Genomic DNA, 11,301 nt, shown 5'->3' on the forward strand with positions numbered 1-11,301 from the left:
CTTTAGAAATGTTATATTCCATATTGATAGGATAGCATCTTGCATTTGATGTAGATTTGTGGGATGCACATCCAGGGCAGGAAGCTCCCGATCTAGTGAGTGTGGGGGCCATTCTAGTACAGTGAACTCATTGTCATGTTCAAGAAACCAATTTTAAAAGATTCAAGCTTTGTGACATGGTGCATTATCCTGCTGGAAGTAGCCATCAGAGGATGGGTACATGGTGGCCATAAAGGGATGGACATGGTCACAAACAATGCTCAGGTAGGCCATGGCATTTAAACGATGCCTAATTGGCACTAAGAGGCCTAAAGTGTGTCAAGAAAACATCCCCCACACCATTACACCACCACCACATGCCTGCACAGTGGTAAAAAGGCATGATCGATCCCTGTTCTCATTCTGTTTACGCCAAATTCTGACTCTACCATCTGAAAGTCTAAACAGAAATCGAGGCTCATCAGACCAGGCAACATTTTTTCAGTCTTCAACTGTCCAATTTTCTGGAGCTCATGCAAATTCTAGCCTCTTTTTCCTATTTGTAGTGGAGATGAGTGGTCCTGATTTTGTAGCCCATCCACCTCAAAGTTATGCAAATTGTGGCTTCACAAATGCTTTGCTGCATACCTCGGTTGTAATGAGTGGTTATTTCAGTCAAAGTTGCTCTTCTATCAGCTTGGATCAGTCAGCACCATTCTCCTCTGACCTCTAGCATCAACAAGGCATTTTCTCCCACAGGACTGCCACATACTGAATGTTTTCCCTTTTCACACCATTCTTTGTAAACCCTAGAAATGGTTGTGCATGAAAATCCCAGTAACTGAGCAGATTGTGAAATACTCAGACCGGCCCATCTGGCACCAATAACAATGCCACGCTCAAAATTGCTTAAATCACCTTTCTTTTCCATTCTGACATTCAGTTTTGGAGTTCAGGACATTGTCTTGACCAGGACCACACCCCTAAATGCATTGAAGCAACTGCCATGTTATTGACTGTTTAGATAATTGCATTAATGAGAAATTGAACAGGCGTTACACCTCATTTTACTTCTTCAACATGTTGGCCATCTTGGAACAGTTAACATTTTAGGTTCTAACAAATCCATGAATTTTCATTGAAAATGTTACAATAATATGCAGCCATTGGGCCCAAGTATTATATATCCATCTATTGTAGGATTTATTGATAATTAATGATATTTATAAGAGCTTTAACCAGATTTTATTTACCATATGCATAATTATCTAATATTATTGATAAACTAAATCTAAAATTAAGACTAAGTTAGTTAAAGAGGGGGTGAAACTCTCAGTTTCAGTCAATCTTATGTCAATCTTACCTATAGAGTACCTATAGAGTAGAATTGCATCCTTCATATCTCCGAAAAGTCTTTAGTTTTATTATATTTATAAAAGAAATATAGGCTGTACTGAGTCTTTCCGGAAAAAAACGAGTGGCTGGAGGCGTATCGTGTGGGCGGAGCTAAAGAATGAGAAAGAGTGCGCACAAAGCAAGGACCTTCCGCTCTATTAACGTCAAGCCGACCCATACTCGAAAAAAACTCTCAGAAACTTGTGAGAAACCGGAAGGAGTATTTTTGACACAGAAATACTCTATCAAACGTCCAACATTAGTTTTTAAAACTTTGTCTTGTTTAGGATAGGAATCCAAGTCTTTAACAGTGTAAAAAGCTCAGTATGCACGAAACAGCACCCCCCCCCCCCTAAACTAAAGACTAATGTTAAAGACCATTGCAGTTATAGATGCTTATACATGTGAATAACTATGTTTACAGGCACTGCTTTGACTTTTTAAATATGGTAGATGGCTTACGTATCTACATATACACACATATATATATATATATATATATATATATATATATATATATATATATATATTATATTTTTATGTTTATATATATCAATTATTATGTTTTTGTACAGATATCTTTGGTTCAAACAGTAATGCCAGACACAAGCCAGACACAAGGTCATGGGTTAAATTCCCAGGTCAAATGTAATAAATGCACTGTAAGATAAAAGCGTACATATTTATTCTGAATCTCTGCTGTTTGATATTTACTGATTTCCATTTGCATGATATTTTTTTGGAAAACTTTATTGGCTCCTGGTGGTAAAAATAAAAATATCCCAAGCATGTAGTTCAGGGGAACCAGACTTAGTCCCTTCCAATTATGTCTAACATCTCTTTACTTATGCAAATATGCTAAATTATTTCTATGACAGCTTGGAGGGGGGACCATCACGAGCAAAGTGATGTTCAGCCAGGGCTCTCCTTTTCTTTTCTTAGCGGGTTAAGATATACATACGCCGCTGTAGGGCTCCCGCCTGCCTCCGCGAGCACTGTTTTACATTCTAATTATTAGAGTTGACAGGCTTTATGGCTGGGGCTCAATACTGAGGCCTTTTCCTTGGCACATCTTGCGTGTGATGTCAGAGCAGGTTTAATGAGATAAGAAAGTTTGAGTCCTGTAGTTTAGTGTTCGCTTTCCTTTGAGCGAATCACACTCTGCCGCTCAGCTACTGTAGCACGTTTGCAGAACCTAATACGTATCAGCTGCGTTAACAAGTAGGCGAAGAAGGAAGAATTGCTGCATTTCTGTTTGATTTATGTTAATTGACTTGATTTAAGTGGGAGACATCATCGGAAGAAAGGTGTGCCACGATGACTGTGATTAAAATAAACAATGGTTTTAGAGCAGTTCATTAATTCTTTAATATGTAAAAAGCCAATCTCAGACACAAACAACAGAGACTTTTTTTTAAGATTTAATTAAGCTACTGGGAATTCAGCGCATATTGTAGGTAAACACTTAGGACCATGGGAATACCATTTAAATTAAAAGAACTGGTGTTGTTTTTCTCATTATGGGATGAATTAAACATTTATCACTGCCTTTCATTTCTCTCAGAAGCTGACATTTACAGGTCACCTTTCGATAGCGCCGATTTTTTATTGTCTCCAAGTGCCTAAGCAATAAGAGAAAGTATGATTTATTTTGTCTTCTGTGTTCACCTCTTGACTGAGCTTTCGCATTTGTCATTTCATCATCCACAGCTATTGAAGTGAACCTGCAGAAGGCTCTCGCCGAGGCCTCGGAGACCTGTACCCAGGAATGTCTGATCCTGGGTCATTCTGACAGCTGCTGGATGCCGCCGGCGCTGACCCAATTCCAGACGTCCGGCGCCGCCACTCTGCCCTCCTTTGGTTTTCAACAAAGCTGGGCGCGGGGGACCAAACCAGATGGGCGTCACACCCTTGGCAGGTCAGTGCCCAAAGATGATCTGGACAAAGGGAGCAACCGGCCCCAATTCTACAACACACTTGAGAGACATTGCAGCAAGAAAGAGGATTCTGTCAAGGTCATCCCTCTAGCCAGCTTTTCCGCCACGTCCAGCCCCCAGACGTCCGCGAACGGAGGCGCCTTCCTGCACGAGCACCAGCTGTAGAGGCGAGGGTAGGCCTCGGAGCACGGCATAATGAGAGTGATTGAAAACGAAAAGCTGACGGGTTCTGATGATTATTAACATCTGTCAAATGTTTCATGACATCTGATGTTTTTAGACATGGCAGAAGGGGAAGTTAAAGCAAAGGACAGTAGCTTTCGAGATCCTCCGTGAAACCGAAACATGTACAGTAGACAAGTGGTAGATATAGACCAAAGTAGCTCCTCAAGTGAAAAAAAAAAGAAAAGAAAAGAAAAAAAAAGTTTAAATATGTGTCTTAGTGACAGATTAGTGGCAAATGAATTAAGCTTTACTGTTGATCAAAAGGGACAAGAGTTCTGTTTCATTTGTGCGCCTTTTGAATGCAACATAGCAAATGACTTTTAAGTGTGTGCTGCTGGAAGAAATCATTGCTTAGGCCTACGTTTACATGCACACCGATATTCCTACTTAATTATGGGGGGGGGGGGACTGTTGTAAGCACCATATTCCTTGTACTTAAAGAGAATATGTGCATATTCCACACAATATTTGGTCTAATTTTAAGTCTGTATGCTTGCACGTCTGCATTTCAGCAGTTAGTGGTCTTCGCAAGTTTAATTGGTGCTCACTAAGAGCAAAGAGTGCTTACTTCTTTGTGCTTTGCACATGAGTGCAGACACACTCGTAAACAAAACAATAAAAATTTGGCTCTAAGTTAAGAACCGCATTTGGAATATTACGACGCATGTAAGCGTAGTCAATAAGGTTAAGTGTTATGTGTGAGCGCCGGGTGACTCCAGTATTTCTTTCGGCTTCGGTGAGGTGCGTCGTTTCCAGCTCAATTTCCGCCTGAGTCAGTTTTATTCTGCTAAAGAGACCTAGTTCCATGCCCCTTAATGTGCTGCTTACTCTGTCAAGACTACAGATACAGCTAAGCCTCTCTGCAAAAATGAGTCTTGCTTTGTGTTAACACATAGAAACTTTTATATATTAGGCTATCTTTTTTCTTCTTAAACTTTGACGTTAGCTCTTTTCTCCCTGGTGAGCTTAAAGCCTTCCTCTGATGTTCAGCGTGTTGGTAGTTTCCGTGCATCTGACACCCTTTCTCTCCCATTATAAGAAGCCCGCTTATTTTTAACATTATCTCATTAGCTGAGGCACAGACATGGCTAAAAGGACATCCTTTGTTTTGCTTTTTTACATCAAGTTTTTTTCTCTTGGTATATACTATGTATGCACCACAATAAGTGCTATGGAACCAATTACAAGAATCTCCCAATAGTATAATTACTTTGATCAGTAATCACAGTAACCATTATAGAAGTAGAGTGCTGCTCTATAATGGTATAATTGGCTACCTTTTGTATGTGGATGTGTGCATAAGCGCACGCTCGTTAGCTAAATGGTGTGCACTTCTTTTTAAACTTACGGGGGGAAAAAAAAATTAAGCATTTGTGAGATTTATATATAATGATGTCAAAGAAACAGCCTTAAGATGTAGATGTGTATTGTATGGATGTGATGACTGCTAATCGAAGTAGAAGTTTGCTAACAATCGTGTCACATTTTCATCCAAACATTCAGTATATTCAAGCAGAGACATCAAGTAATCCCTTAAAGAGGATGTGCGGGTTAAGCAATCAGCACAAATTTAATTCGCTAACAATTTTTCTTAGTATATACTGATGACACAGAAATATTTGGGTCAGTGATCCAAAAAATTACTTCACTATAAAATAGTGCGCGTGCCAGCGGCAAGAAATGTGTCACAGCGAAGACGTGTTGGAGTGTGTTGCTCTTTGATGTGAGAGAACTGACAATCACTCCAGCAGCTGTTCCCTAAACAACAGTATAAAATCTGTCGTACACTCTTGATTAAGAGGAATAATTGCGGTTTGGGACTCTGTCAAGGGGAGGAAGCATGTTTGCTAGCTGTGACTGTATCGATGGGACAAGAGTACGGAGTGACGGTGTAAGGATGGTGACTCGACTCGCACTTTCCTAATCCACACAATAGATCTGAAAGGCTTGAGAGACAAGGAATGATATCCTAATATTAGCCAAAGTGTCGGTATTACATAACAGTGTTTGAAAATTTGTTCTTCTGTTCATTCATCACATCACAGAAAGCACATAGCTGCAAATTATTGAACGATTATCATCTGATTCTCTTTTGAGCTTCAAATAATTAAAAACAATGATTTTTGTAGAAGAGAGCTGCAGAGCTTCAAAACAGATGAAATATATTAACTTTTTTTCGGAACTGCATGGATTTAGATGTTTTACATTCTTAAAGTCAACATGAAATAAAAACGGTCATTATATAGTGTCTTAATGCATGTTCCTGCGGGATCTTTGTAAACAATTAATCTATACCCATTTTTTCTTTAAAGAAAAATTAAATTAATAAATGCTAAACTACTAGGGGTGTGCAGTGGAGCCAATTTCTGCATCTGTAACAATCTCAAAATTATTCGTATCTGTATCTAAATATTTTATATCGGCGCCGATATGGATTCCAATGGAAAATGATAAAGAATACATAATATATACATACATGCTTGCCAAGGTTTAATACATTTAAATAAACGTATCCAGAAATAGAAAATGATTCGGTCTTAGTTGATACTACAGCTGGTCTGTGAGAGATACGCGGAGACGGCGTCGCAGCTATTTGATTTGCGGTCGTGCTATCATTATTTAATTAATTCGTGTGTCATATCGTACAAGGATTTGACGCACAAACTCATTATTGACCTTATTCCAAGCAGCGCCATGACAGGTATGAAAGCAAGACCGTGAGGTATACACTTCAATGGCATCTGCTGTAAAAAGCTTTATAAATCTCCTAGATCACGTTTAATTTGCCTCAGCTCATGTTATTTGGAGGTTTTTTGTCTACTGAAATCTCTTGAAAACACATTAAGTAACAGTACAACCCACTGAAGAGATTTCTGTCTATCCCTCAGAGGCTTGCTTTCATTTGTGTTCAAAATCAAAGATGGCGCTAGGTCTATTGCTTAGTGATTTTAGAATGTATAATACAACATTATCTCCTGGCTCACCTGCTAAAGTTACTATGTTTAACAAATATTTTTCTAATTATAAAGTAGCATTCATTATTGGTTTTAAAGCCATTATCCGTGGTTTTCTGAACAAGGGCCCTGTTATTCCCGGGTGCAATGCGCCGCCAGGCAAGTGTTTTTCGCTAGTTTCAGTACTGCGAAGATAGAATTTTCACGTCCAGTGCCACATTGTTTAAATAGCTAATGCACTCGCGCCCATCTGTTCACCACTGAAAATGAGGTGTGTTCAGGCGCATTGTGGGTGCATTGCTATTTTGAGGCAAACAAAAATTACTGTATTTTTATGTTAGTAACAATCACCATACACTCTATATTTATTACACACACATGGATGCGCGGAAGCACACAGACATTTTTAAATATTGAAAATAAATGGATTCCTCTCTGGAGAAGCGTTCAGTCTTTCCGCTCGCAAATTCCGCCATGTTAATAGCGAATTCATCTATGGTGTAAGCGCAAAGCAATAGGAGGTGAGACTCTGATTGGTTACTTTGCACGTTATGCCCAAAACACACCCATGACTGATTAAATCTTTCTCCGCCAACATTTAAAAAAAAAAAAAAAATTACAGCCAACGCCAGGGTTTTTGTAGCCTAGAAATCTAGATGCAAATCTAATCTGTCCACAAGTGTCGTCTAGCAACTCTCAATACAGTTCTGAGCTGTAAAAACCAAACTCTAGTCAGGCCAATCACATCGTGTAGAGTCGCGTTTGCGAGCTACTACTAAACACAGAGGCTGTCGAACGGCGGTCTTTCGAATCAGCTCTGACCGCGACTGGAAGACTTGGAGTTAAGCTTTTCTCTGAGAAAAGAACAAAGAACGGTACTGAAGTCATTCTTAAAAAGGGAAGATGTGTTCGGAGTTTTGCCGACCGGATACAGCGAAAGTTTAATCTATCAACGAGCTCAGATTCACGTTGCTCTGGTTGGTTGTAGCGCTATCCTATCGTGCGCAGAGGGAGTTTGAAAGACAACCGTTTATCCCGCCCCTCGGACTGAGCCCTGTCAATGGTGAGTTTCCAGACCAAACAATATATCAAAAGAAAGAGCAGATCCTTTTCTTAAAAAAAAAAAAAAGTTTCATTTAAAAAAAGCACCATTTTGAACAAAAAGCTGAGAAAATCACGTTTTTATAAAAGACTGTATCCAGATCAGATTCCGAGCGAAGATCAAACACAGATGGTGTAGTTTGAGTCCATCAACACCCCTAATGCTTGCACAGTCCTGTAGCTCGTCCGTTGTCCACATTTTAGTCGGTAACATTAGATTGTTTTGATTCATTTAATGTTTAAGGATGATGATCACGTTATTTTTCATATGCATCTGTTTACATACGATTGCTCGTTTTACTCCGTCTTGCTCGTGCGTGTTTTGATCAGGAGATTCAGTACTCATTCAGAAGATGCGTTATCGCGCACCCTAGCATCTGAAAGTGAAAACAAGAAAACCTGGAAAAATCTGGTTTTGGCCGGGATGCGGTTTCTTACAAATAACGGAAAATTCCGTGTTTGGCGGGGAAAGAGTTAAGACTTTTGGACCATGCTCCTGGCACACTGACCATTTTTTTTTTGCATCATTAAACTAGCAAAAGTGGATTGTACATGCTATATGTGCACCTGTACCATGTGCTTCAGACCATGCATTTAGATCGTTAAAATAAGGCGCTATGATCTTCAGCTCAGGGCACATTTCTATAATCTGCATATATTCTGTTGTTCATTTGGTGTCATCACCAGGTGTTAATGCTCAAACATTCTGGGACAGAAACTTCTCATGGTCCAGTCATACCTCGATTAAAAAAATTAAGCCCTGTCTGATTTTTTTTCCCCCTCATTGAATATCCCAATTCTCTCAGAAATTTAACACAGGAGTTTAACACTTGGCAAATGCTGTTTCATGTTGACTTTAAAAAAGTATGAACTCGAAGATAAATATTTGCTGAAATCTGACATTTTTGAGTAGTGGAGCAATTACATTAGTGCCAAAGTAGACACACACACACACAAAAAAGAATGTGCAAGAATGAATGAAAACAAGAACATTTGTGATAGATAAATAAATGCATAGATGGTTTTCAATATGCATGGTTTTTCTCCCCTCTAGCACTTTTGTACTTTTCTAAAGAGTTGGTTCCCTGATGTATCATGTTAGCAACCTTGATAATGAGGTGTTTCTTTCCTCTCATATATTTTTTGTAAATTTTTTGAGCATTTTTTTGGGGGGAATATCATAGAGATTATCTCAGTATTCAGGCATTTTCATTTGCATGTGGTCCCAGCACTAAGCCCTTGTTCTGACACTAATCGGAATCTGTGTGCTGTCAAATGGTCATATCTCTCGGGTTGTGTTTTAGTTAGTATGAAGGATTAGAATGGCAACACACTTTCAGCATCCAACACGTCGATAAACAAATCAAATAGATTTCCATCAGTATCATACAACAAACAAAAACAAAAAGTAAAAAAGTAAAAAAATGAAAAAATAAAATAAAAAAAAATAAAAAAGTGCAAAGTGTACATAGATATACTTAGCAGTAACCCCAGAAATACATTTTAACATACCGTACATGTAAACAAAAGCAAAAGTGGTTTATACTTACAGAAAATAGTTGATAAAAGACAAAAATCATGAAAATGAGGACAATCTCTGTTGTAATGTATTTAAAACATATGCATACTGTATATTATTATATGTGTGCGCGTGCGTTTGTGTGTGTGCATGTATGTATACTGGCACAAAGCTGGCTGGATAATGTGTGTGCACACTATGTACCTTGTATAGATTATGAAAAGAGTATAAAACTGCTGATATATTAAATATGCCTGTAATTTAAACATCATTTGTTGTATTTCACAATTATTACTTTCTTTGGAGGTGAGCTTTCATGTGCCAGCAGTCAAGCAATGAACACTGTTGAACAACTGAAGTATATCTTGATATCACACCCCTGTAAAATACTCCTAGAAGTTGAAAAAAGAGACAAAAAGAAAAAGAAAAAAAGAACACGCTCATTTACATTTGGTGTAATGTTTTTTCTTGTCTTGAATTTTTTCTTGAACCATTAAATATTGTGTATCTTTAGACACTCTGTTGTGTGTCCTATCATTTCAAAACACTTTAATCCTATTTTTCTCTTATGGACTGAAAAGCCTTGATGTAAACAGCAGGTGGTGGAGGAGAATACTAACACAAAAAGAAAGAAATGTGGTCGGTTATGGACCAGCTTCCATTAGGGAAAGCAAGCAATATGCATATGGAACGCTGACTATTTGTAGAAAAGGAAGGCAGAGGGAACTCTTGATTAAGTCTGTCTGCACAGACAATAGCAGTTATACAGCTGTTAGAGGCATTGATTCAGTAGAAGAAGGGCTTCGGAAAAAACACACCTGAGAGATTTTAGTTAGAAAGAGGAGAGGCCACCTAGGTGGACTCAAGAATAATTGGTGAGTCTGGGCATATAACCACCATTATGTGCTCTGCAAATGTGCCAGTACTGCAGCTTTGGACCAAGCCCAAGACAGAGGTGGGAGCAAGAAAGGAGCCTTAAAAAGCAAATGAATAAAGATTATCCCAGCAAAAGGGTCTACCTACAGCACTGTAAGTTCCTGGACATTTTGCTGAACTGCCTAGTTACACTCTTTTTCTGCTGGCTTTACATTTTTAATGCTTGACGTGTATATGAGTGTGAGCTTTCATATAGGGGTGAGCTCAATTATACTTCCTTTTTCCTCGTTAGTCCCAAAAAAAAAATAAAAAAAATACTGGGCATCCAGACTGCAATGCAGATAGAGTAGAGGGAAATTAGAGTTTAACAGCATGCAAAGGCTACATTTAAAGGGATAGTTTACTCATCATTTACTCGCCCTCATGTCTTCCCTATATAACTGTCTTCTGTAGAACATAAAATAAGCTATTTTGAAAAATGTTCAAACTGTTTTTGTCCATTTTAGATGTCAACGGGACCCAAACATCAAGGTCTAAATGTGTCAAGGTCCAAAAGTGCAGTATTATTTTAGTTTTACTTATAAACTATTATAGTATTTACCAGTGGCTATTTGCACTAAGTGCAACATTATATTTACACTAAGTGAAAATAGCAATAGATTATATTTACACATATTTTTTTTTATTGAAAATAAATGCCTTTCCAATCTGATATATAATGGGAAAAGGGGGTAGAGCATGTTCGGCAAAAGGTGGATTCGAACATTGGATCAATGTACTGTTTTTCAGATGTAGTAATTTTTGTACTTCATCTTAAAAAAAAAAAATTAAAAGGGAGAAAAAAAAAATCTAATATTTTTATTGTAGTTTTTTTTTTATCTAACTAAATATTCTAAATTATGAAATAATTGATTTTGAAATAGTTTTAGTTTCCATTTTCTATAACAATAATGATAACAGATCACTCTAAATTGTAACGTAGACACATGCATTGTTATGTAACTCTGCTTTGAAACGTATCTATGCTTTGATTTGTGAAAAGCACCATATATATGTGGTACAAATAAATGTGAATTGAATTGAATTTTGCATCAAAAAAAAAAAAAAAAAAAAAAAAAATTTGGTAATACTTGAGTCATTACTCATGACTTACTTTAGAATTAATTTACACACTCACCTAAAGGATTATTAGGAACACCATACTAATACTGTGTTTGACCCCCTTTTCGCCTTTAGAACTGTCTTAATTCTACGTGGCATTGATTCAACAAGGTGCTGAAAGCATTCTTTAGAAATGTTGGCCCATATTGATAGG

At 37.8% G+C, this 11,301-nt stretch overlaps 1 protein-coding gene across 3 annotated transcripts in view; it reads left to right on the plus strand.

Moving 5' to 3' along the window:
* pcdh11 (protocadherin 11) overlaps window positions 1-9,625 on the plus strand; it is a 241,307-nt gene extending 231,682 nt beyond the window's left edge. For all 3 annotated transcript variants that reach the window (XM_067457780.1, XM_067457782.1, XM_067457781.1), the window contains one exon: window positions 3,085-9,625. In XM_067457780.1, coding sequence (XP_067313881.1) covers window positions 3,085-3,476 — 392 coding nt within the window. In that variant the 3' untranslated portion in view covers window positions 3,477-9,625. The remainder of the gene's footprint in view (window positions 1-3,084) is intronic.
* The last annotated feature ends 1,676 nt before the right edge of the window (window positions 9,626-11,301 follow it).

Source organism: Pseudorasbora parva, chromosome 11 (assembly GCF_024679245.1).
Source record: "Pseudorasbora parva isolate DD20220531a chromosome 11, ASM2467924v1, whole genome shotgun sequence".
Taxonomy (NCBI): domain Eukaryota; kingdom Metazoa; phylum Chordata; class Actinopteri; order Cypriniformes; family Gobionidae; genus Pseudorasbora; species Pseudorasbora parva.